Below are 27588 nucleotides of genomic sequence, written 5' to 3' on the forward strand. Positions count from 1 at the left end.
ATTGTGGGGTCATCCCTCCAGCACCCTGTTGCTGTTTTTATACTTCTTTGTTTTACATGCCTAGTGCACTAACTAGTCAGTCTAGACAAGCTCTTTGTGTCATTCTCAGTTGCTAGCCTTTAGATTGTATTCAGACTTTGTCAGGTCTTTGGAGAGTTAAACATGAAAGTAGTTTTAATTTACAGTTTCTTTCTTTTTGTGATGGGTTTACATATTACAGCCTGTTCTGAATTACTTTTAATTGCAGTTAATTTTGTGTGTAGTGCACCCAGATGTCACAAGGAGAGGAACACCATATGTTATTCTACAATGAAAAAAACATATTGGATGAATTATAGTAGCTGGATGTTTGTTCCAATTTGAGAAATTTTTTTTTTTTTTTTTTTTTTTTTTTAGGAAAGCTCTTCTGGAGAACTGTTTGAGTTCTGTATACATATAGCTCCTTTTCTGCAGGATTCTGAAGATGTGACTAACGTGAGATAACTTTAAAAGATGGGTGAAGTTAAAGCCCAAATCTCAGTTCAGTCAGTATTTCTTGGTATATTATTCAAGGACAATCTGAGGAATGCCCATTGTTTCCCTGTCTCTACAATCTGCTATTGAAGGTTCTTTCCTTTACTGATTCTCCTTTGAGCTGAACAGCTCTTTTCATTTGGCATATCTTCATACTTTTTTTCTGCAGAGGAAGAAACAGACCAAGATACCAAGTACATCATTAATGATTGAAAGGGAACACGCAGTCAAACGCTGTTTGTCTGAGATGAAGATTTTCTGCCATCTGAACAGTGAGAGCAGATCATTTTGGAGTTCAGTTACTGACACTACAGATGTGTAACAGTCTGTTTACTAAGGAGGCATATTTCTTGTCTGATGTTTCCAGACCTTGCCACTGTAATACAAAACATCTGTGTGTCCTTTGAAGTCCTTGTGTGTGGCAACTGTTCTATGTTCTTAGCATCTTACCATGTGGAACCATCTTATTTTACTAATAGTCCATTTTGCAGTCATAGTGCTCCTTGACCATAAAGTAAACTTTCTGGCAAAATGTTTTATGTATTGAACCCCATGTTGGTTTAGCTTTGCATTTGTTTCCAGGGGTAAATAGCTTCTGTACACAAATTATGTAGCTGCTGACTGCTGCTGGCCTGAAAGGGAGGGATGAAAGGAAGGAGCTCCCCAGCGATGAAGAAAAATACTGGGGCATGGGAAGATGTAAAAGAGAATCTAGGGGAGAAGAGGAGAGATAACAATGGGGACTTAATGATAGCAGCCCGTAACCTTTCTTTGAACTGTAGTTATTTAGTGTTCATGGGTGAGCATCTTTTGGCAGTGTTGTAAACTACCATAGATTTAGCTACACAAATAGACTTCAACTGGGGAAAGATCTTATACCTTAATTCTAAATATTTCCTTACATCCATCCTCTTAGAATTCTGTAGGAAACAAACTTCCAAGTCTGGGGTTCACATTGACGTATCTAGCTCGGTGGCCTTTAGGAGCCTACAGTGATTTTAAGGGTATTAAGAAACCATTGGAGAGTAAAAGAACTACTCAGGTGCTGTATGTGATATGGAGTTAAATGAGCTTGCTGGGTTGCATGAACCTGGAATTCTCATCTGCTGGGAGATACTGTACTGTACCTTCCCCCCACCCCCATTCTTCTCTCCCAGCCTTCTATTTTGTCTGCTTAATAGGCTTCTGACAGAAACCCAAGGTTTAGTCAATATTGTCTGTCCTCTGTATTTTCTGTTCTATTTTCCTATATTTTTCCATGTTATACCTCGTTTTCTATGATTCCCCTTTGGTTACATGGAGATTGATAAGTTTTGGTGCAGTTAAGACTATCTGGAGTGTTTGTAGAAGCACTTTGTGTGACTGTGTCTACACTATGAGATAAATTTGAATTTATTAATACTGATTTTGTAATTCAGGAATTTATAAATTCAAATTTGACTGTCCTCACTTCCCATGTGGTCATTGCTGCCACACTCAAATTGGCAAACATCAGCTGTTGCAGCAGTGTATTGTGGGAACCTGTCTCACAATTCCCTCATTCCCATAGCATTCTGGGTATGCTCGCTGGTCTTTGACATCGTCTTCCCACACTACATTTTCCTCATTCCCCTCCTGTGCTAAGCAAACATCCATTTTTCCCATTGAAAGGAAGGAAAATTAGGGCATCCACACAGACGGCAAAAAAGTTTACACAAATGTCTTTCTTCTGTAGCTGAATTCTCAACTGGCCATCCTGTGATCTCATCTGATCCCTGAAAATATGCTGAAACCTGAAAATAGTGCAGGGACCCTGAATGTATTCTTTAAGTTAGAAGAAAGAGGATAGAAAAGTCTAGGAAAAAAGATTTTTTTACTTTTTTGAAAATAATACAGGGACCCTGAAAAGCATGAAGAAAGAGAAGCTAGGAAAGTTTTTCAGAAAGTAGAGTTGCTGATGGGGTGAGTCTTTGGCTTTGCCGTGCCCTATAATGCTTCTGTGCAACAACTGTGTTCTCAACTGGCCATCCACTGAGTGTCCCACCTCCCATCATTGCATGGGATCCCTGAAAATAATGCAGGGGCCCGGACTGTATTGTAAAGTTAGAACAAAGAGGTTAGAAAAAGCCTAGGAAAAAAGAATTTTTGACTTTCCGCTTCACTACACAGATATTGCCAACACAGGGGATGGTAGTAAAATATCATACACTGAACTTACAACACAAACAGGAATTTCAACTAGACCCCCCTTCCCCCCCTGCTTCTGGGGGGTCAAAGCATGAAGACAGCAGATATTAGCTAAAAGATTTTATAACCAAAATATAAAAGCAGAAAGTGTCTGCAATGGACAGTATGTATGGGTTAAGAATACCATAAACGTTGCAAATGTTTCCTGAAATTACGTTAAGGTGAGTTCTTGCAGTGCACACCTAATTTCATAGTACAGTGGAAGCTTTAAAATATTGAACTATTTTATGGGTTTACAATACAAAATGAAGAATAAATATCCAATGTTTTCAAATATCATTTAGATATCCTAGTAATGGTTTCAAGTATTTTAATTCAGTTGGAGCAATGCCTCAACCTTTGCAGACTGTTGTATCCCTTTCAGGAGTCTGATTTGTGTTTCATGCCCCCAAGTTTCATCTCGCTTAAAGCTATGTGCTTAAAAAAAAGTCCCAGCACTCTTACTGTAAAAATGTTTAATTTATCATTTTTCATATAATTATAAAATTAATTGGAATATAATTATATTTACATATCAGTGTTTGTATAGTACAGAACAGTATAAACAAGTCATAGTCTGTGTGAAGTTTTAGTTTATATTGACTTCTCTACTGCTTTTTGCATAAAAAGAACTAGAGAAGACAATAGAAGAAGCCTGATCTAGAACCAGACTAATGTCTAGATGAGTCGATGTCTTCCCCTGGACGTAACAAAAAAGCAGTCATGTAGCACTTTAAAGACCTAAAATAATTTGTTAGGTGATGAGCTTTCGTGGGGTATTCCCACTTCTTCAAACAGTGGAAATAGCACACTACAATCTGAAGAAGTGGGTCTGCCCCACGAAAGCTCATTACCTAATAAATTACTTTTAGTCTTTAAAGTGCAACATGACTGCTTTTCTGTTTTGTTGAGATGCAGACTAAAACGAGTACCTCTCTGTTACTCTCCCCCTGGAAGATTTCTGCATGTGACCAAAGGGTATGCATAGTTGAGAGCTGCTGAATTAGTGGTTTCCAGTCCCTTCTGGGGGGAGATACTATCTTAAACATACTTCCAGCAGGTGTCCATTTTGATTCAAAGTAGAAGTGAGAAAAATTGGATTTGAAACTCTAATGCTTTGAATCCTAATTTACATCATCAAGTTGTCATGACAACACCTGGCTTCTTTGTTAACAATTTTTTAAATTTTTAACCATTATGATTTAGCTTTCTTTAAAAGCATACCAAGTAAACTAAATATCTATTTTAAATCCGAATCCTTTTACAACACTTACTTCTGCTACAACACCATTGAGAAAGCTGAAGTACAATAGCAAGACACAGAGCAGGTCTAATTTTGAAGTAGGATTAAGGAAAACAACTTATTCTCTTTTATTATTACTTTTGGGAATGGGGAGAGGAGAGAAGGTTGGGATAGGCATATATTGGGTCTGTCAAAAGCGTCTATCATAAAATTATAGAATTCTAGGGCTGGAAGGGACCTCAGGAGGTTATCTAGTCCAGCCCCCTGCCTAAAGCAGGATCAGCCCCAACTAAATCATCCCAGCCATTACTATGTCAAGCCAGGACTTAAAAACCTCTAGGGATGGAGATCCCACCGCCTCTCTCAGTAACACATTCCAGTGTTTCCCCACCGTCCCGGTGAAATAGTTTTTCCTCTAATACCCAGCCTAACATCCTAATATCCAGCCTCTCCCTCTGTAACTTCAGACCATTGCTCCTTGTTCTGCAATCTGTCACCACTGAGAACAGCCACACTCCATCCTCTTTAGAATCCCCTTTCAGGAAGCTGAAGGCTGCTATCAAATCGCCCATCAGTCTTCTCTTCTGCAAACTAAATAAGCCCAAATTTCTCAACGTTTCCTCATGGGTCATGTTCTCCAGCCTCTTATCATTTTTGTTGCCCTCCGTTCAACACGCTCCAGTGGTCCACATCCTTTCTATGCTGTAGGGCCCAGAACTGGACACAGTACTCCAGATATGGCCTCACCAGTGCTGAGTAGAGGGGAATAATAACTCCTCTAGATCTGCTGAAAATGCTTCTCCTAATGTGCCCCAATATGCCGTTAGCCTTTTTAGCAATAACAGCACACTTTTGACTCATATCCAGCCTCTCATCCACTATAATCCCCAGGTCTATACTGATGTTGATTGAGTGACAGGAAGTTCGTGCTATGTGTATATAAATGCCCTCATACTTGTTTTACGCTTGGCATCAACTATTCAAGAAGCCTAGACTACTGGAGAAATGATGTGATAAAAGAGGATGGAGAAGTTTTCTAAACATATAACTGCTTACGAAACTATCATACACAAAGTAATTTAGACTAAACAAATCCTCCTACATAGTGCTTTATAATTACATTACAGTAGAATTAGCTCCTCAAGTCTGGGTAGGCTTTCTTAATCCAGGGAGCTTTTACTTTTATCTTCATTAGCAAATGACATCCTTGAGTCAACATTGTCTCCTTAGATGCTTTTTACAGAATTGACTGGAATGTGGAGGAGCTGGTAGATTTAAGGCCTCATACCTTTCTCACACCCTGTTAAAGGAAATAAACAGTTAAACCTGTCTTTGCCTACCCTTCCTAAGTTTTAGTGGGGGGAAGAGGCCATGTTATACAATGCTGTAAGCGTACTGTTATATAGGGCTAATTTTCTGTGACCTATTGTCTGGTTAGGCATTTTCCTCTCTGAAAATCAATGCCAGGTAACTATGGGTCAAGAGGTTTTGGGACAGAACCCTTAATTTTTGGTGAGAATAAGTCCAGTTTTTAAATACATTTTTTCTATTGCTGTTTTCTTTTTCTTCTGATGGTATAATAGTCTGTCATACTGATGTTTCAGTGTGGGATGACTCTTCCAAATGTTACTTGGGTTTGACTGTATTATGCTGTTAGTGTTTGCTCTGACAAAATAAATGTTTAATGTTTTAAATAAATCGTTTTTAAAAGCCTTAAGAATTGATCTGCAATAATACAGCAGACCTGTTTGATTATATAGTAGGGGAAACTGGCTTTCAAATGCAATCAGTGTTTTAATTTACGTAACTAATACTATTTTTAGATATTTATTTGTTCTTCTATTCAAAGAAATAGAAGGCTCATACTGGACATAGTGTGAACAGGCTATATTCCACTCCAGTAAGTGGGCTATGTTCCTTCCATTTCTCTGTATGTCACCTTTATTTCCCTTGCGTTCAAATATTTAAAATGGCTTGAAAGAATAAGAAACTATTATTCTTTTATTCAGTCAGAATGCTTTAATTAACTTACCTATACGTTACCTACATGACTAAATTTATAGCACACAATATTGACAATATAACAAAGACTTAGATCCTTTTGAAAAAAAATCAGTAATTGCATGAACAAAGAGTGCAAATTAATATAATAGCTTGGGCAAGTTGTGTGTTTTTATTCATATGCCCAGTTAGATGTATCTATTCAGCGAAGCTGACAGCTGGAGGGGGACCCTGCTCTGCACCCCCAGAAGAAGGGATGGGACCTAGGATGGAAAAGGGGGGCCTAGGGCAGTCAGCACTTAGCGCTGCTCAGACTATGGTGCTCGCCATCCCCTCCCCCTGCTCTCTCAGAGCTGTGCAGAGCAATGGAGCAGCATTGCCACAGCATTTGAAAGGGGCCCAGAGCAGTAACATTGTTGGTGGCCAGAGCTCTGGGCTCCTTTGAAACACAGGTCCCAGGTGCAACTGCCCCTTTCTCCCACCTGTCATCAGGTCTGCATCTATTAATTACTTTCAGGAGCAAATACCTGAATCTGATAAATAATTTATGTTGGACCTACTGAAAATCAGAGCCTAATTCTTTGCCTGTGCCTTTTCCCTCTTTGCTAGATTAGTGCCAGGATCAAGACAGGTTTACTTTCTGAATAAAATACCCCAATTAAGTTTTTGTTACAAAAAGATAATGTAATGAAAGGTAATAGTTGCTTTCTTTGCTAGAGCAAAATGTTTTGCAAAATCTCACCCAGACTTGCATCTTTCTGCTCTGCAATAGGCCTCTGAATTGTGAACACAGGATTTAGTGATTGTCAAGGAGATACGAAAATGGTAGCATGTTTTTAGGAAAGATGTAGGCTTGCTTTTATCAAACTTCTGAGAATCCAGTCAGTTGTTAGATTTTGAAAGAAAGCTAGTACCAGTACAAATTAAAGAACAAATTTATTTAATCAGGTTGTTTCATTTCTAAACATCTGTATCGTCTGTATTTCAAAATGGTTGATATTCAGACAGTCTTGCATCCATGTGTGTTAAAGGATCACTGATGGCCTTTTAACTTGGAGAGAGGGGAAAATCCTCTGCAGATTTGAGGTGTAAAATGTTCAACTGTGATGTCAAGGAAAATAAAATGTGAAGCATTCAGAAGCTTTTTCCCCTTCTGCATTCTTGGGCACTTTTGAAAAGAGTAGTTATGGGAGACAAAAGAATCAATTAAGTTAATTGAAATGTGGTGTTATATTGCAGTAAACCTGTAATCTTCATTGCTCCCACCTTCTTTTGTGTACTGTGCTTTTTTCCTTATACACCTCCTTTTGTTCTTTTCAGTTCAGCTGAACAGTGTTAATAACATTTTCATTTCTTCTGCTCTTTGCTTCCCCACAACTCTCCTCCCTTGCAAATCACCACTACAGAATTTTCTTTTCACCTTTTTCTTCTAAGATACTTTGAGACTGCCACTAGTTCAAATGTCATGATGTATCCTTCTTCAAAATCCTATAGCTTAGCAATACAAGGCAGCAAAGAAGGGGGATAGTGGAGGTTACACAACTTCGTCCTTTGCTCCAAGGAGAAAGAAGGCTTGATGTGACGGATTAGACAAAAGCTAATGCTGATATTAATTTTCAGCTGTCTGTAATTTTGTTTTAGATTGGGATTGGAATTCTAGAGACTATACAACAATTCCATGATGGAAGAAAAGGCAAATGGTAGAGTGGCTCATAATTCATTGGCTGAATACTGTCCCATCAAGGAAGCAGACAAGCAAGATTCAAGTGTCAGTTGTGAAATATATTTAAGAAACAAAGAAACTATGCATCTGAAGAAACAAATCTCTTTGCTTAATGGAATCAGCCTTATTGTAGGCAACATGATTGGTTCGGGTATCTTTGTCTCTCCCAAAGGAGTTCTCATCTACAGCGCCTCCTATGGATTGTCGCTAATAATCTGGGCAACAGGGGGGATTTTTTCAGTATTTGGCGCTCTCTGTTATGCTGAACTGGGAACCACTATTACCAAGTCAGGAGCCAGCTACGCATATATCTTGGAGGCCTTTGGGAGTTTTATTGCTTTTATTCGCTTATGGACCTCACTGTTGATTGTTGAGCCAACTAGTCAGGCAATTATTGCAATAACTTTTGCTAACTACATTGTACAGCCTGTCTTCCCTTCTTGTGAGCCACCTTATGTTGCCTGTCGTCTCATTGCAGCTTCTTGTATATGTAAGTATTATGTGAAAACTAATGTGACTCTTTATGTCGATGGTAAACATCTGTTGTGTATAGTCATGTTTAGATTCCAAACTGGTAGCATTCTGAATCTAGAATAGTTGGGTTGGAATAGGAAAAGGAAATGGTTTCCAGGTAATCATTAACATAGATTGGATGTGCATGATGAAAATATTTTGACATCTTAATTTAAAATCAGAACAAGGAAAAAAAATCACAGCAGGTTTCCCATTTAAAACTATTTACTAAAACAAATGGTTATCTATACTTAATTTTTTGGACTGATTATTTCTGGCCAGGAGGTCCTTAAAGATTTTAGAACTAGGAGCTCTTATCCTCATTGGTTTTATTTAGAAATTTGGAAGAGGAAAAACAAGCTTTTTCACTTTCCAAAAAGTTTATCAACTTTGATTGGAACTCCATTTATTTGACTGAGCCAGCTGAATACACTTAAATGAAAATTCTCTCAGCAGCTGTATAAAAGGCTGTTGCTGTCAAAAGATGGGTTAGCCCTTAGCGTGTGATTTCAAATTTAAATTTAAAAATTCAACTTTTTTTTTTAAATAGTTTTATCCACCCTGGGTGGATGAGTATAGTTTCACTAATCTTTTCTTCTCTAGAGCTGTGTCTAGACTGCAGGCTTCTGTCGGGAGACCAGAGGTCTCCTGACAGAAGTCTGCTGTATCCAGACAATGCTTTTCCAAGGCCGCCTTCGAAAAAGTGGAAGTGTTCTGCCAGGACACCCCTGTGTGCCTCGTGCCATGAGGCATAAGGGATGTCTCGGCAGAGAGACTTTTCATGACATTTGGCCCCATGCGGCCAGGCCAAATGTCAGGAGAGGCTCTCCCAACAGAACTGTCAGCGAAAGATACGCAATTGTGAAGTGCAATTTCATATCTTTTGCAGACAGTTCCCCACAGTTTAGACACAGCCTATCATACAGATGTACTTTTGTGCTTAAGATTGTAAACTGCATGCTTTTTATAAGGCTCTGATAGTTGAAACCCTTTTATACAAGAAGGAAGTTGATTGCATGGTTGACCAACTGGTTAAAAGATGGGAAAAATGGAGAGAAGTAACCAAAATAAAACCAAAAACCAAAATGGAGAGAGGTAACTGCAACCAAAATAGCAAGAAGAGCCATTTTTTTTTCAAAATCAGTTACAGAATCAGTACTTCAGGAGCTGCAATGCATGTGAATATGAACCAGTCCTTAGAAAATAACTTCAAACCATACTTTTTGTAACCCCTATTTTAAGAACAGTGCACACGGAATGATTTGTATCAGTTAAAAAATTGGTTACTTTTACCCCTGGACTGGAGAACAAATGAGGTCAAGGAAAACACTGCATCTCGGGGTAGGCTCTTAATCAGGAAGGAGCTATATTTGCATCAACTGTGCATGTCCCATGCTGCCCTGCCCCCGCCTTTCCCATGCTCAATCCCCATCAGCCCCCAAACCTACCTCCTATCTCTAGGCTTTTCCTGCGTCAGCCTCCAAATCTGCCCCCTATCCCCAAGCTTTACCCCCATTCCACAAACCCCCCCCTCCAGGTTTAACCCCTCTCAACCCCAAACCCCCACCCCCAGGATTAAGATGCCTCAGATGAGCTCCTCCAGCTGCACACTCTGCCACTGATCCTCCACGACTGCTGTTTCCTTCTCAGCAGGGCTGCATGGCTCCAGAAGGGGCAGACTCGGCTACCCCTCACCCAGAAATGAGAGGGGCAGTGACACTGTTTCTGTTTGAAGAGATTATGGCTTTCATGCTTGATTAGCCTAACATTAGATCTTAAGAAGTGTCCGTTGTGAACAAGGAGAAATAATTTCATAAAATCTCCTTTGTGGTTTTGGCAAAAGGCACAATCTTCTGCAGAAAAGCTTTGTTCTGGACACATAGTTCTGTGCTTTAAACTCCTACCTGCAAACATCTGACTTCCTTGCTAGGACTCATCCCACTTCACTGTAGATCTGTCATTACAGAAGTCCTGTCTCACTACTTGCAGCAATTTGTAACCTAAAATTGAAAAGCAAATACAATCTATAGAGGATTTTAAGTTTTTAAGGAAAAGCAGCCTGTATAGTGTGTCTGAACATTGTTGGAGATAATTTCGATGCAAAAATGGGGATTTTATTTTCTAATATAGTAACAAAATGTTTTCACTACCTGATACAGTGCAAGATCATCGGTTTCCTGAAAATTCAAAATGTGGTGACACTTCACCACTGGCTTCTGAAATCTTTACTATCATGAGATGTTATCTTAAAGTCCATAGGCACACTTTACAATGCTACCAGTATAAGCTAGTAAATTGACAACAGCTGCAACCAGGAGAAAATGAAAGAAGTAATCTCAGTGATAAGGGAAAAAAGCATAGTCTTGCAGTGAAATGGTCTGATATGTCCAGATTCTTAATTAGATTTTTTTTTTTTAAACTCCAGAGATAGGACAGCACCTCACTTCAATCAAATTGTCCTGACAACAGAGACCAAATAGTCTAACATCTTGGTAATAGGAATTTTTTTCATTAAAAAAATCGTGCATATAAAAAACCATTACCTAAAATCTGTGGATTAGAATAAAGAATGGTGCTCACAAAAGAGGAATTTTTGACATTCTGTAATAAACCATAGTTGGGTTAATGTTGGAAGGCAGACATGATGCCATTTTTTTCTCCTGAGTTTCTCAGGAGCTACTATAGCCATGGCCTTTGAAATCTGATACTTCTGTTTTTCACATACTTGACAAGTTCAAGGAAATGTGGTTCATCCTTTTCAGCTGGCCAACTTTGCAAGTTCACCTGACACATGCTTGTATGGGCTCATTACCCTTGTTTTTAATCCTTTCTTAATTATTTTTCCATGGGATAGTTGGACTAAGTACATCCCTGTCTTCATGTGCTGCCCTTTTTCTCCCCCTTGCTGGGTTCTGACTTTAACCAAATTTAAAAATATATAAAGAGAGGAATTTTATCCCCCCCACAAAAAAAATTGCACTGAATGTTACATTTTGACTTCCCACTATATCAGTCAATGTGACTGAGTTAGCTAAGAGACCTTAAAATACATGGGACTATAAAGGTAAGAAAGTTTAGTAAAATACTAACTATAAATTGTTTGCTACTAGAAATATCTGCCTCTGGTGGAAGTGCCTAAAACTGAAATAGATTAACTAATATCCCAGTAAATGCAAAAGTTACTCTGACTTCTAGAAAACAGTAAAGATGCAGCTAGATAACCCCTGGCATGCATACAGCCCTTTATGCACTAGCCCCACAGTTCATTATTATTGACATGTACATAGCTCAAAATTTTGAGGACTAAAGGGACTTCGAAGTTGCCTCAGCACTTAGAAGTACCAGCAGGTGAGCTGCAGCTAGATGCGTGCTGGTACTTCGAAGTTGCCATGGGGGGCGGGGGGAATTTGCTTAATGAAGTGCTGTGTATGCACCTCAGCACTTCTTTAGTAAACTCCCCACACCCTAATTACCATCCTTCCTTCGAAGGAAGGTGGTAGTGTAGACAAGCCCAAGGTGAACCAGAGCATTATTTGAAAATATAAAATGAAAGGACATTATCTGCTCTCGTTAATGAGTGTTAATAGTGGAATGGAATCTCAAGAATGAGGGTAAATGTCTGACATATGATAAATGGTCCTTCTTCCCATTTTTGGCCAAAAAAAATTGGATATGTCTTTAGAACTGATGTTCCCCATTTTTGTTCTTTTGTCATAGATTAAGCAATGTACAGATAGTAAGACAATATGTTGTGAATACCAGTAAATATTGTTCAGTTTAGTTTTAGTATAATAGAGGCTAAATTTAAAATGACATGGAGAATAATTAAAAACTGCTTAACAAATATCATGTGTAACTTCCTTTTCATCTTCCTTTGTTGTCTTCTAGGTCTTCTAACATTTATAAATTGTGCCTATGTGAAATGGGGAACAAGAGTGCAAGATGTATTCACGTATGCTAAAGTCATTGCCCTTATTGTCATCGTCATAACAGGAATTGTTAAATTATGCCAGGGTAAGCTTCTAAAACTAATTAGGAGTTGGTATTGATCAATGAGGCATGGGAATAACCAGTTTTGTTTTCAATAGGAATATTTATAGAAGTTTCAAAATAGCTTTTAAATTAATCTGTAATATTGAATTTATGTAATACTGCATCTCTCTCTTAAGCAATAAGGTTCAGTATATCCATCCAGATGATAACTGGGCCAGTGTTATGAATGAAGATCATATTTGACACCTGACGCACCAAAGCAGTTCTACATCTCTGGTTTGGAATGGTTAGTGGAATCTAAGAAGGCTGCAAGATGTAGAATTTACAAACTATAGTAGGAATAGAGAAATGAACTTTCTCCGACCTCCAGCAAATAAATCATTAAGTTTAGAGAACCTCAATTTAAGCTTCTCATAATCCGGATTTTGGATAAAATGTGTAAGAACACAGATGTAAAATTGCAATATTTCTCTTCAGTGAGATTATTAGTCATAATCTCTCTATATAAAAAATAACTCACCTCTGTTGGGGAGGGATGGCACTGCTCTGAGCCAAGTTCTGGCTACCACTACTGACAGGGGAGTGTGGGGGGCATGGGTGGAGGCAGAGAGAGGGACCAGGGCACGAAGGGAACCCCTCTGGCCCAGGCAGGTAGGGACTGGCCATGTGGCTCCCCAACCCACCTACACACACCCTGCTGGAAGAAAGGGGGAGTTTGGCAAGCATAGTGAGCAGGGGGAACAGCATCCTGGTTTTAAAGTTGTTTCCATCAAACTTTTACTCCCATATATTTTAGAAGGTATCTGTGTTGGCTCAAAAAACTGGACTACCAAATTTTAAATTCTGTGAAATATGTGTCCTTATCCCCAATACTTTTTGGCTTTAGAGTGAAGTCATTGTTGAGGGACTGTGGACCATGTTCTTTCCTTAGTCCTGTGTCTTTGAGGAACAAAATATGCCTATATCAGTTCTGGAGGAATTCAGCAATTTTACATTGATTTCAAATTCAACAAAGAATTCCTTCAGGACTACTTTATGAACACTGTCACACCATGTGTCATTTCTGCACTATCAGCTACTCCACTGACCTTAGTATGTTTACTGCTAGCATCCTTGATGCCTACCTTGTCTTCTGCTCCTAGCCTGGCTATTGCTCCAGCTTCCTGAGTGTCACCCAAGATACTGAGGAGGTGAATGATGATATAATATTTGGGCTGGTCAACCTTGTTGGAAATGCCTTTGTAAATTGTTTTCCCCTCCCCATTCACAAGTATAGCAGCATTGCTGTAAAAAATAAAACGTGTGTACATCTGTAGCTATATATTTGGGCATTGGAACATGCAGGGTAGTTACTCCTTTTCCCATAGTCAGTGTTAGAATTTGTTCATATCGGTATTGTGTTAATACTGTGCTGATGTTGTCGCTACATGTTGGAAAAATCTCACCCCAAACTGAAAGGTGACATAGATTATATTAATCACAGCAGTGCTGATAGCACACACAGACTGAAATGTACATGGAAAGATTTTGTTCCAACTATTTAATTACATTTTATGTTACCTTAATTGTTATCAGTTTGGCCTTTCTGATACTTAAATTAATATACCTCTTAGTATATGCACGTTCATTTACTTGCCACATATTTTTGTACGCACTTAAATGTGTACAGTGTAATGTACTATTCTGGACCTACGATAGTAAGCAAAACCCATCAAATCAATGAATATTTTAACAAAATTTAAATATAATCTGTGAAAGATTGAAGGCTTAGGTTCACTCTTCTGGGGTGCCATTTTACGCAGGTGAAAAACGGCCCATTCCAGGATCAATGTTGAACCCAGAACTCCTTGAAAGCCACAAGGGTTCAGGAATGTCAACTGGAGGAGCACATCTGTCGGCATTCTTCAGTGAGGATGGGGACCAGTGTTGACAGCTGCAAAACTGATTTTAGGTACGCAATTGGCGTACCTAAAATTGTGTAGCAGCCGTTGACATTCCTGGTGACTGTAGATGTAGCCTGAGTTCTCCATAGGGCAACAGTAAGTGACCTGCTTATTCTCAAGGCTGTAACAGATGGAATGGAAGGATGACTCAATGAGTGATCTTGAATAAATATCAGCATTCTTAGGTGTTAGCTTGTTTTGCTGCATGGTATATCAAACTAATAACATTTTAACTTCCTTTGTTACACCATAATGTATGTGTTTCGTTCCATATGCATAGGACATTCAGGACACTTTCAGAATTCTTTTGAGGGGTCTTCTTGGGACATAGGAGATATTTCTCTTGCACTATACTCTGCCCTGTTCTCTTACTCTGGTTGGGACACACTTAATTTTGTAACAGAAGAAATCAAAAACCCAGAAAGGTAAAGGATCCAGTTTTTCTTTAAAGATTTTACTTCATTAAACTTGGACAGTTGTTAAGTCACTAATGTAGTTGCTATTATTCACTGAAATGTGGTCTGAGTTGAGAAGGATTTTGACTATTGTAGAACTATTCTGTATGAATATGCCACTCTCTTAACACTATACATGATCACCAGAACAGACTCTTTAAAAGTAATGTTTTAAAAACAAAGAAGTCTTGAAGACTACAGCATTCTATTTGATGAGCAATCATTACTCTACAGTTACATATCGTGGATTTATTTTTACAAATATGCTGAAATATTGCAATGTAGTGCACACAATATTTATATCTGTACAATTGCCATGACAGTTTCAAATGCAAAAAATATAATCCCCTCTCCTAGGAGAATGCTGCAAATGCTGCTTATTATGTAGCTCACCTTTTGAACAGAAATGTATGACAGTTTTTACCTATTACAGCTAAGATTATTTGTAGCTGAAAGATGAGAGACAGAGATTTCCTTTTTTTGTCTCATCAGGCTTGCGTTATGCATTTGTTCTTCTTTGAGTGCTTGCTCCTATCTACTCAAGTTAGATGTGCACATGCCGCATGCATGACTGTCAGAAAGATAAACCCTAGTTGCTACCCGTTGGTCCCCTGGCGTTGCACCAGTGTGCAGCCCTATGTATGACCCTGATCAGTGCTTTTTTTCTAGGAAAAAGGGTGCTAGAACTCTAGCGCTGAACTTCCCTCTCCCCCCACTCTGTGGCCCTAACCCTACACTAAGCTGTAACCACCCTCCCTCCCCCACCACTCCAAACCACCCACAGGATTAATCTCCCACCCACCCCCCCACACCCCTAGCCCCCACTTCTCACTCTAAGTGAATGCCCTTCCCCTCCCCAGAGCTAGGCACCCGCAAGCCACCCAATTGAATGCCCTCACCCTTCCCCACAGCCAGGGACCCCACCCACCCACCAACTGGATGCCTTCCCTCTTCCCCCTTCCCCCGAGCCAGACATCTGCACCTCCCCCAGCTGGGTGCCCTGCCCCTTCCCCAGAGTCAGGCACCCCCACTTCCAGCTGCAGGGTACCTAGCCAGGGAACGGGGAGACCCATGGCTGCAGTGGAGCCAGCTGCGGGGTCTCTGGCCTGGGGGTGGGGAGATCTGCAGCCCTGGCTGCCCCACTTTCAACACTCTCTCCCTGCGGCAACTCCCTGTGCATTGCCCCTCCCACCTGGCCCGGTCCCAACACTGTCCCAGGCTGCTCCCAACACCCACCCTGGTCCAGTCCTTGAACGCCCAGCCCGCTGCACTCCCCCAGGTATCACTGCTGCAGCCTGGAGGAACAAGCTGCCTCCTCCACCAGAGCTGCCACCAGATTTTAACCCTCCTTCCTGCTCAGGGCCCCAAATTGCCCCCAGCCTTTAGCCCTCTTTCTACTCCCCCGCAACCCAAGGTTCACTTACCTTTCAAAAGCAGCACCACCTGCTGCCACTCCTTCCGCTAGTTAGGAGTACTAGGAACCAATAAGAGACTTTTACATGCATTTTAATGGTAATTTAGTGTCCCTCTTATGAATTTTCGCCTACGAGCAGAAAGTTGGGAGCCAATTGTGCTCGCATAGTGAGGGGTGAGTGTATATAGAGTTGTATTGGGCACAATTGCCTGCAAAAGTAAGAAAAAAACCACTTCCTTTACTTCAGACCGCTGCTCTATATCTGGGTTTGGAATTATTAGTTTTTTTTCAGGATTTCAATGTGCACTTTCAAATTGGTTGAAAAAATATTTCTACTGATAGCTGAAGAAATAGTTCTATTGTAGCTGACATTGACAAAGTAAGAAAAACGCTGCTTAGAAATTATTGGAGTTGGAGTTAAGGATATTTACTTGGCCATGATGAGTTTTAATGGCTATAAAGCTTTAATGTTTCAAGTCTGTTTTAAGTGTAATTATGACTGACTTTCCCCATCCCATTAGCTTTCGGCAACTGTGAAAATTTTAAATCAATTTAAAAACAAGAAAAATGCTTAGTCTGTAATTTCACATAACTGAAAACATGTAAATAGATAAGCAGTTTAAAATGTTTACAAATAAAAATTGATATCTGTTTAACTTGTTTTAAAATATCCTAAATTTTTTCCCCATATCCTATGAACATATATTTGCTCTGAGATAGGGGATTACTAATGATTACATGAGTTTTATTACTAGATGAGAATTATTTTTTTGCTGTTTTTGTCTCATCAGGAATCTGCCACTGGCTATTGCCGTTTCTATGCCCATTGTGATGGTTATCTATATTTTGACCAACATAGCTTATTATACTGTACTGGATATCAATGCTATTCTTTCTAGTGATGCTGTGGCAGTGGTAAGTCAAATATATATCTTACTGCTGTATTGTCACTCTCTGTATTTGAGAGAGAGATATTCTATTTGTGAACATTATAGGTATAGCCCTGGTTACACATGTCCAATGTTCCTTCTAATCCAGGGTGCCTGAGGCTCCGGCCCTTCCAGGGGCCCAGAACCAGTCACCGATGGCTTAACCAAAATTCATGGAGTGTCCTCCCCATCTGTGAAATTATTGTTGCCCACCCCTGCTCTAATATTTTCTATCTGTGGAATGATTTTGTGTGCATGCGTGCCTGCAGTAAAAATAAAAAAATGGGCTGTGGATACTTTTCTAATCTACTGGGCAGCATGTAAATCTCTCCTGAGTGGCTGCACAAGTGCATGACTTACAGGGAACACTCCTCATGTCTCTTCATGTGCCGTGTATAGTTCCCTTAAATCCTAGAGGAGAAGACCATTTGAATAGTTTATCTTAGATACTTAAGTCTAGTAACCACATAGATTATGAGTGAGCATGCTATGTATTGATTTCTTTCAACTTGGTAGCAATCTCATTTACAAACAGTACATAATCCAAGCCACTAGTATATTTTGCAAAGATGCTGATTTAGGTGTATGCTGCTTGTGGTATTTAAAGAAGGAATTTCCGAGACTGGGGAGGTCAGGCCTCCAAACCTGATAGGGGCTGGAAAGTTAGGGTGCCTCTCCTGGCCACCACCAACTCCTCTCCTGGTGGGGATCCCTGGGTTCTCCTTTCCTGGTGGGGATCCCTGCCCCCAGGCTTCCAGAAGGCTCCCTGCCCCAGCCAGGCTCTCTTTGGGCTGCGGGGCTGCTGTTGGCGAATCCAGGGCCCAGCATGGCTCCCCACCAACATGGAGATGCTGCTGGGGATGTCCAGCCTCAACCTGGCTCTCCATCATGGGGCTTCTGACCCTGGCTCCACTCCTTCCAGGGCTGCCTGCCACCAGCAGGAACATCCCCCGCAGCCAGACTGGCTCCAGGCAGCTGGGACTCTGTGGTCCAGGTGCGCTCTGCTCTAGCAACTTCTGTGGTCTGTAAGGACCATGGATGTTGCTGGACAAGTGAGTGCTGGACAATAGAGTTGCAACCTGTAGTAGGAATCACTAATACTTAGTAGCTGCGTCTACACGTGCACGCTACTTCGAAGTAGCGGCAGTAACTTCGAAATAGCGCCCGTCACGTCTACACGTGTTGGGCGCTATTTCGAAGTTGAAATCGACGTTAGGCGGCGAGACGTCGAAGTCGCTAACCCCATGAGGGGATGGGAATAGCGCCCTACTTCGACGTTCAACATCGAAGTAGGGACGTGTAGACGATCCGCGTCCCGCAACATCGAAATAGCGGGGTCCTCCATGGCGGCCATCAGCTGTGGGGTTGAGAGATACTCTCTCTCCAGCCCTTGCGGGGCTCTGTGGTCACCGTGGGCAGCAGCCCTTAGCCCAGGGCTTCTGGCTGCTGCTGCTGCAGCTGGGGGTCCGTGCTGCATATACAGGGTCTGCAACTAGTTGTTGGCTCTGTGTATCTTGCACTGTTTAATGAAAGTGTGTCTGGGAGGGGCCCTTTAAGGGAGCGACTTGCTGTTGAGTCCGCCCCGTGACCCTGTCTGCAGCTGTGCCTGGCTCCCTTATTTCGATGTGTGCTACTTTGGCGTGTAGACGTTCCCTCGCTGTGCCTATTTCGATGTTGGGCTGAGCAACGTCGAAGTTGAACATCGACGTTGCCAGCCCTGGAGGACGTGTAGACGTTATTCATCGAAATAGCCTATTTCGATGTCGCAACATCGAAATAAGCTATTTCGAAGTTGGGTGCACGTGTAGACGTAGCCAGTATGTTCTTAGTCATTCTTATGCTGTTGTCTTTAGTCACTTGAAATGTGTCTGAAGGATGTTGTACTGGGCTACAAATTAATTTGTCTTATGTGAAGTAGCTTTGTTATCTGTTTGCAGATAGAGATGTTGTAATTTTGCCATGCTAATATTTGTACTTCTTACTGTAACTAAATTTTATCACTCATTTCTTTCTAGCCCTACTAAACTTGTATCAATTCCTGTAATTCTCCTGTAAAACAAAAGTATAAATTTACTTTAAAAAAATCTTGAATTTAGAGAATCGGATGCTCATATATGTGTTTATTTTTAAAGTATTCTAAATTTTATTCAGTAATTCGCCTGATGTCCATGATATGGTTTCTTACACGTATAAGTGTTCTGTATTTTGGTCATTGGTATGGCAAATTTATTAGGAAAATCTTATTCAGAAATTTGTATGACAGTACAATCTTACATTTTTAAAGTTAATAGACCAAACTCTAGATAAAGATGGGTGAGATGTAGAGTCAGTAGTTTACCAGGATTATTTTTAAATAAACTAATTCCCAGTCCTGATTTGTGATGAATGGTGGTGGTCTGCATCAGAGCAAATTGATTCCAGTGATTTCAAGTTATCTGTTCAGTCTCAGTCTGAGCTGAGCTGCCCAGAACAAAATTAAAGTGAAGGAGAGGCTCCTTCCCCGTTGCTACAACCTTCTGATACTAACATCTGTATGATTTGGAAGATGGATTCTAATTCTGTTTTTACAGTATTTCTTTTCAAATGCAACCACTAAGTAGTTTCCATTTCTACTAATCTATATTTGATCTAGGAAGCTTTGACACAGTGTTTTACTGAACGTAAAAATTCCTGCATTTTATCTGCAATGTTGATACTTGAGATTAGGCAAAGTAATCTTTCCTTTCTAATGTATTGCACATTAGGACAAGGGTTCGAAAGTGGAGGGGTGGGCCCTCTGGCGGGCAGCCATGCAATTTCATAAGAGGGGGAGCACACAGCACAATTGTCTGTTGGGTGTCAGGCTCATCTATTTCATTAAAAATGTTGGAATATGCTACCATTTTTATGTATGTGTATTCACATTTACATACTGATTAATAAAGTTTTTACATTTGACGTACTTATTTCCTTACACATGCCAAAAGGCTTATTTTTTAAATGAACATGATCAAAATTTCCATCTGTATGGATTACATTAGACCGGGGGCGGGGAGTGTTGGGTGTTGCTAATTGCAGGGATGAAAAGTAGGGCCCAAGATAGAAAGTTTGCTAACCCCTGCATTAGGACACACTGGAGACAAGAGAAAGTTTTGTCTCTAAGATAAAAAGCTGAAGTTAACCTAAATATATGCAGTGATGTACACAAGGCAGCAGTGAAACTGCTAATATTAATCACACTGCTACTGTTTAGGAGTACTGTGACCAGTATCCAAGGTAAACATTGGTGCTGTTCATGGGGCAGGGGGGAGCCCAGAAACATTGGAGTTGAGTAGAAAGGAGTTTTCTCCATTGTCGCTCACCCAGGAGGCTTGAGGAAAAGGAAAAAAAAAAAAGACAAATTAACCAGAGCTGCAACTGGGAGAATTTCAAATCAGACACGTACTAGTCAGAGAATGGATACAAGCATCGCATCTTGGTTTGAGAATCCAGCCCACTTGCTCTTCTCAGCAGCAGGGATCTGAAGGAGTGGAATCAGGAGAGTATAGCTTTGGACCTAATAGAAGAATTTCTCCTTTCATCTTTGACATCAGCCTTTGAATACTGAGCTTACTCCTTGTGTCAGTGTCTGGGAAGTTTTGTCCTTCAACTCCACCTCACAATCCTGGCGGAAAATTTTTTGTTGAGATTTGTAGCTCTTAGGCTTTTCTCTGGGGAGTTTGCCAATCCTAAGTATGCCTCATTTGTCAAAAATTGCTTGCAAATTTAGATATGGCTTTAACTTTGGCTTTTGTATCAGCTTCTACTATATACCAGAGTCCTTGTTACTGTTCACTTTTACATATACAAATTAATTATGCTTCTGTAAAGGTGTGCACTACAGAAAGAGCACACCTTTTCAGTGGTGCTAGAACAGTTTTTATAGTGGGGATACTGAAGGCAGAAATAATGTTTATTACTATAACAGTTACAGTTTCTAGGTGTTATTCCTATTCAAGCTAGAGGGCATGGTAGTCTCTGTAGTTTTTAGCATCTAGGCACCTTTTGGACAGACTTCATAACTCCAAGAATGTACAGTAGGGTCTTGATATTCGTGAGGGTTCCGTGTTGATAACTTTCACAAATGTTGAATTTTGCAAACAGCATTTTACCCTGGGGGGAGACAGGAATCTTGACAGGGGAGTGCCAGGACCCACCTCGGCAGCAGCAGCTGGAGCTGGTTGGCTCCTTACCCTCCTTCTTAACAGGGGGAGTGCTAGGACCTGCTGCGGTAGCTGGAGTTGAGCAGCTCTCTACCCAGCCTCTTGAGAGGGGAGCTGCCTGGACCCTCTGCAGCTGGAGCTGAGCAGCTCCCTGCCCTTTGCCTTGACTGGGGAACTGCCTGGACCCACCATGGCAGCTTCAGCTCAAGCTGAGTGGCTCCCTACCCTCTTCCTTGACAGGGGGATTACCTGGACTGCAGCGGAAGCAGCAACTGGAGCTGAGCGGTTCCCCATCCTCCCCCTTAACAGAGGGATCACCTATTTCCAGCAGCACCCAAAAGCTCAGGCACACCTGCTGACTGAATGAGCAAGCTCAGGAGCCAGGCAGAGGGTAGGGGCTTCCCCAGCCTGATGCACATGTGCACGCACCCAGCACATGCACGCTAGAGCCTGGGGTTTCTGAGCATGAGCATTAGCAGGGTGGGCACCTCACCCACCTTTGGCCACTCTATGCAAAGACCGTGAATGCTGAGGCAGCTTCCTTGCACCTAGCCACCCCTGTGCCCAGGGTGACGCTGCACCTGTCAGCAGTTGGGGCTGGAACTTCTGCCGCTAGCAAGTAACCCTTAGCATCCTGCCAGACAGCATTCCAGCTCCATGGGGTCTTGTCTTGCAGAAAGATGGCCCCTAAAACAGAAGAGCTAATGCTCATGGGGAAAGTGCTCCTAAAGAGAAAAGGGCGAAACCTGTGAATACCTTTGCAGTGAAAATTGAAGTTTTAGACTTATTGCAGAGTGGACTGAGTAACTCTGAAGTTGCCCATTGGCTTGGCATGAACGAGTCCACGATATGCTACATCAAGAAAAGGGAAAAGAACATTCATGATTCAGTAGCAGCAAGTGCTCCATCCACAGCTAACGTTACCTGTCAAGTGCGAGATGAAATGTTATTAAAAACTGAAAGGTTACTGAATATATGGCTGGACGATATGAATAGGAAACAAGTGCCTGTCAAGGGGCCAGTCGTATGTGAGAAAGCAAAGCCCTGTATGAGCAATTTTGTGTGGCAGCAGGTGGCGAAGGGACTAGTGAACCTACAGTATCAAAGTTTATTGTGAGTAAGATTGTCTCAGTAGTTTTAAAAAAACGTTTCTCACTCCATAACATCAGGTTAACGGTTGAATGAGCATCGACTGACCACAAGGCTGTGGAAGCATTTACTGCCACGCTAAAGAAGCTCATAGAGAAGCATGGCTACAGGCCAGAACAAGTTTTTAATGCTGATGAAACTGGCTTATTTTGCAAGAAAATGCCCAAATGGACACACATTTCCAAGGTAGAGAGGACAGCACAAGGGTTTAAGGCAGCCGAGGACCGAATGACGGTTCTTCTGTGTGACAGGCTTCCTGAAAAAGCCAAGCATTATCTACCAATCTGCAAACCCCAGGGCATTACGGGGGAAAAATAAGAACCTCATACCCATATATTGACAATCAAATAAGAAGGCTTAGGTCATGGCAACACTATTTTTCTGGACTGGTTCCATGAGTGCTCTTTTCCCGGAGGTGGAAACATATCTTGCGCACTGAACCTTGAATTCAAGGTTCTATTAATAGCTGATAATGCATCTGGCCATCCACAAACTTTAGAGGTTGCTCACCCAAAGGTTGAGCTCCAAACTCCAACTCGCTCCTCCAGCCTCTCGACTGGGGGTAATGCAAACCTTCAGAGCACATTACACTTGGCATACATTTGCCCTCATGAGAAATGCAATGGACATGGATCCCAACATTGATGTTAGTAAGTGTTGGAAGCAGTATGATATAGCTGACTGTACTGATAACATCAAGGTCACTGTGGATCAGCTGAAACCAGAAACAGTGAGTGCTGCTTGTCGAGCTCTATGGAAAGAGGTGGTGAACAACTTTAGGGGGCTCCCGTCCATAGATACAGAAGTGAAACAGATTCTTAGTGTTGCTTGGCGAAAGTTTCACAGACGTAGCTGAAAGTGAGACAGAGGAGCTTATTGAGGGACATGGTGAGGAACTGATGGCAGAAGACCTGGAGGAATTGATAAAAAGTGCAGAAGACGAAGATGACGAAGTTGAGGAAATAGAGCAAGCGAATGGGGATTTGCATAAATTTAGTGAAGTGTTTCAGTATGTGAAACTGCTAACTGGTACCTTCACACAATAAGATCCATCATTGGATTGGAGTCGCAAGATCGCTTAACTAATAAACCAGGCATTGCTCTTATACCAGGAAATGTATAAGGAACTCCAAAGAAAAAGAAAACTTCTGCCAATCACGATGTTCATTAGGAAAGAACTGTCCGCAATGTCTTCACAAGTCTGCTCTCCCCAAGCTTCACAACAAGATTTGCAGTGGGCACCCGCCTCACAGTTGCCTTCCTCATCTCCTCCATGGTCTGCTTCCTATGACATTGATCCTGGTAATCTACCAGAAGCTCCAGACAGAGAGGCCCTTCCTGAACTGCAGTAACCTGACTTCATCATGCTGTACAGTAAACCCCCGAGTTGTGTTGCTGCAGCCTCTGCATAATTCACATTTTTGAGCAAGTTGGGAGAGACAGGAACCTGGCTGCTGCTTAGTTCCCAGGTCCCTGCTTCTTGCGAGACCCTGGAAACTGACCAGCCTATTAGAGCTGGTCAGTTGCCTGTCTGCTTCTTCCTGCCTTCCCAGAGCAGTGCAGGGAGAAGGCTTTTAGCCCACCTAGCTGCCCAAATTTTCATGCAAGTTGGGGGGAGGGCTCCCCTGGTCTTGCAGGAGCAAAGAAACTGACAAGTTCATGTCTGATCTGTTTCCCAGGTTCGGCAAGAGGCGGAGATCCAAGAGCCACCAAAAGTGCCATGCTCTGCTGGGACTCTCCCCACTTTGAATCTGGGATCTGGCCACTGCAGAAAGGCTGAGGTCCTTGGCCTGCAGGGGGCAACAATGGGCAAGAGCACAATTCTCCATGTGCCTGGTATCAGTGTCTGCATCGGCAGCACCTTAGCCATAATTAACATGGGTTGGTGGGGAGGCGAATTGTTTTGGCACTTGGACAGTCTCCTCTGATGGCTGTGGTTTAATTTAAACAAGAAGGCTAATGGCATATTGGGGTGCTTTAAGAGGAGCATTTCAAGCAGATCTAGAGATGTTGTTGTTCTCCTCTATTTGGCACTGGTAAAGCCACATCTGGAATATTGTGTCCAGTTTTGGGGTGTCCCCAGTATAGAAAGTATATGGATGTGCTGGAGCAGGTTCAGCTGAGGGCAACAAAAATGATTAAAGGGCAGGAGCACATGACTTATGAGGAGATGCTGAGAGATTTGGGCTTATTTAGTTTGCAGAAGAGAAGACTGAGGGGTGATTTAATAGCAGCCTTCAGCTTCCTAAATGGGGCTCTAAAGAGGATGGAGAGAAACTGTTCTCAGTGGTGACAGACAGCAGAAAAAGGAGCAATGGTCTGAAGTTACAGATGGGGAGGAGTAGGCTGGATATTTGGAAAAACTACTTCACCAGGAGGGTGGTGAACTACTGGAATGCATTACTGAGAGAGGTGGTGAAATCTCCATCCTTAGGGGTTTTTAAGTCCTGGCTTGACAGAGTCCTGGCTGGGATGACTTAGTTGGGGTTGATCCTTCTTGAAGCAGGGGGCTGGACTCAATGACCTCCTAAGGTCTCTTCCAGCTCTATGGTTCTATGATATGAGTCTTCATTTTTGAGGTTTATTTCATACCATTTAATTGTGGCTAGAGGCAGTGTCACATTCCCCACCACATTTTCATTAAAGGTTGAAAGAAGAAAACTCACATCTCCACAATTCATTATCTCCCTAAAAGCCTGAAAGCCTGCTCCCTGCCTTCCCAGAGCAGCACCTCTCCTTAATAAGTCTAAAATTTCAATTTTCACTGCAAGAGTATTCACATGCTTTGGCCTTTTTCTCTTTAGGAGCATTTTCCCCATGAGCACTAGTTCTTCTGTCTCTTTAGGGGGCTATCTTTCTGCAAGATAAGACCTGTGGAGGTGGAATGCTGTCTGGGAAGACACTGAAGGTTACACACTAGCGGCTAGGGACACTTGAATTCAGGAATGTTCCAGACACAGTAAACCCTCGAAATGCATTCATGCACATCTCTGTGGCAAAAGCTCCAGCCCCAACCCCTGACAGGCGAAGCGCCACCCTGATGCGGGGTTGGCCAGGTGGCGGGAGGCTGCTTTGGCACTCAGGCTCCCTGTGCAGAGCAGCCTAACAGGTCTGAGGCACCCACCCCACGTCTGTTCCTAAGCCCCAGGAGGCTTTAGCGAGCATATGCTGGGCATTTGTACATGTGCGTTGGGCTGCGGCAGTCACTGCCCTCTGCCTGGCTCCTGAGCTCACTCATTCACAGTCAGCAGGTGCGTCCAAGCCCTTAGGTGCTGCTGGAACCAGGTGATTCCTCATCAAGGGGGACAGAAGGAGCTGCCCAGCTCCAGCTGCCGCTGCTGTGGCAGGTCCAGGCAGTCTCCCGTCAAGGCAAATGGTAGGGAGCCACTTAGCTTCAGCTGCTGCTGCTGTGGTGGGTCCTGGCAGGCCTCCAGCCATGGCATCCCCAACTGGGAGGGGGGGAATGCATGGGGGGGAGACCCCAGCAGTCCTGTGGTGGGGAGCCAGCTGGGGTGTGGAGTACCGGCACCTTTTTTCCCCAAACAAAAAAAGTATTCTTTATAAGATATAAGATATTTAAAAAAAAAAAACACATACAAATGCCTCTTGGATACAAAATCAATTCTTTTTCTGCGTCAGAGGTGATGCTGAGTTACGTAGTAGATCTTAGGAACAGAGAAGGAGCTGTGCTAGTCTATATACTATCCAAACAAAAAAGCAGTCAAGTAGCACTTTAAAGACTAACAAAATAATTTATTAGGTGAGCTTTTGTGGGACAGACCCATTTCTTCAGACCATAGCCATACCAGGACAGACTCAATATTTAAGGCATAGAGAACCAAAAACAGTAATCAAAGTTGACAAATCAGAAAAAATATTATCAAGGTGAGCAAATAAGGGAGCAGAGAGGCGGGGAAGTCAAGAATTAGATTAAGCCAAGTATACCAAAGAACCCCTATAATTTTCAGTCTGCGTTAGAAAAAGAAGCTGCTGAACTCTCTTTCATATTCAGATTTGACACATTAACATGTGGTTTGAACCGGGATGCAAATTTTCTGGGACATTATAGGGGCTCTTTGGCACACTTGGCTTAATCTAATTCTTGACACCCCTCTCTGCCCCTCTGCTCTCTGATTTGGTCACCTTGATAATTTTCTTCTGATTTGTCAACTTTGATTACTGTTTTTGGTTCTCTATGCCTTAAATATTGAGTCTGTCCTGGTATGGCTATGGTCTGAAGAAATGGGTCTGTCCCACGAAAGCTCACCTAATAAATTATTTTGTTAGTCTTTAAAGTGCTACTTGACTGCTTTTATGTTTTGATAATAGATCTTATTTGGAAGTGTTTATCTAGTAGTATGCTTGTATTTAGATTTTTTTGGCCTTATTTTTGTTGTTTGGACTTTGTCTAATAGTCAGATTCTTGATGCCTTGACCGATGGAAAGAGATCAGGTTAGATATATGGCTACATGGATATCAGTTATGTAGTTATGCCCAGGATGTCCTTTGATCTAGCAGATATGGATGATTGGATGACTCTTTGGGTTTGAGCGTAGCTGCACAAGTTATTGCATTCATTAAAGAGTGTTTAGGCTGTTTCCTATGAGTTCGGCAGCTAAGTCCTCAAAGAATTTGGGGTGTTGTGTTTGTTTCTAAGACATTCTGTGATACTGTGATAAGGAATAGTAATAGAGAGGAAGCCGTGCTAGTCTATATACTATCCAAACAAAAAAGCAGTCAAGTAGCACTTTAAAGACTAGCAAAATAGTTTATTAGGTGAGCTTTCGTGGGACAGACCCACTTCTTCAGACCATAGCCAGACCAGAACAGACTCAATATTTAAGGCACAGAGAACCAAAAACAGTAATCAAAGTTGACAAATCAGAAAAAAATTATCAAGGTGAGCAAATTCACCTTGATTATCTTTTTCTGATTTGTCCTCCTTGCTTACTGTTTTTGGTTCTCTGTGCCTTAAATATTGAGTCTGTTCTGGTCTGGCTATGGTCTGAAGAAGTGGGTCTGTCCCACGAAAGCTCACCTAATAAACTATTTTGCTAGTCTTTAAAGTGCTACTTGACTGCTTTTTGTTATGGTAAGGAAGTAAAGTGCTATTTCAGCTTCCTGCCTATTTGCTAGGTGTGGCCTTGCCTCAGTTGACAAACTTCAGTCTGTTTTTCTCTTCACGCTTGGGTATTTATGGACTTTCCCTCACCTCTTTCAAGTAATTATTTCTTCTCACAAATTAACTATGACCTTCCCCTTGGATGTCAGACTAAAGATGCTCACTTATGCAAAATCTGCATTTGGTCCCAAGAGCCCCAGGTC

General features: G+C 41.7%; 1 protein-coding gene across 2 annotated transcripts in view; it reads left to right on the forward strand.

Annotated features, from left to right (window-relative positions):
• Positions 1 to 27588, forward strand: part of SLC7A6 (solute carrier family 7 member 6) — a 57146-nt gene that overhangs the window by 10549 nt on the left and 19009 nt on the right. For both annotated transcript variants that reach the window (XM_075008355.1, XM_075008354.1), the window contains exons 3-6: positions 7604 to 8175; positions 12087 to 12212; positions 14415 to 14559; positions 16795 to 16918. In XM_075008355.1, coding sequence (XP_074864456.1) covers positions 7641 to 8175; positions 12087 to 12212; positions 14415 to 14559; positions 16795 to 16918 — 930 coding nt within the window. In that variant the 5' untranslated portion in view covers positions 7604 to 7640. The remainder of the gene's footprint in view (positions 1 to 7603; positions 8176 to 12086; positions 12213 to 14414; positions 14560 to 16794; positions 16919 to 27588) is intronic.

Source organism: Carettochelys insculpta, chromosome 14, assembly GCF_033958435.1.
Source record: "Carettochelys insculpta isolate YL-2023 chromosome 14, ASM3395843v1, whole genome shotgun sequence".
Taxonomy (NCBI): Eukaryota; Metazoa; Chordata; order Testudines; family Carettochelyidae; genus Carettochelys; species Carettochelys insculpta.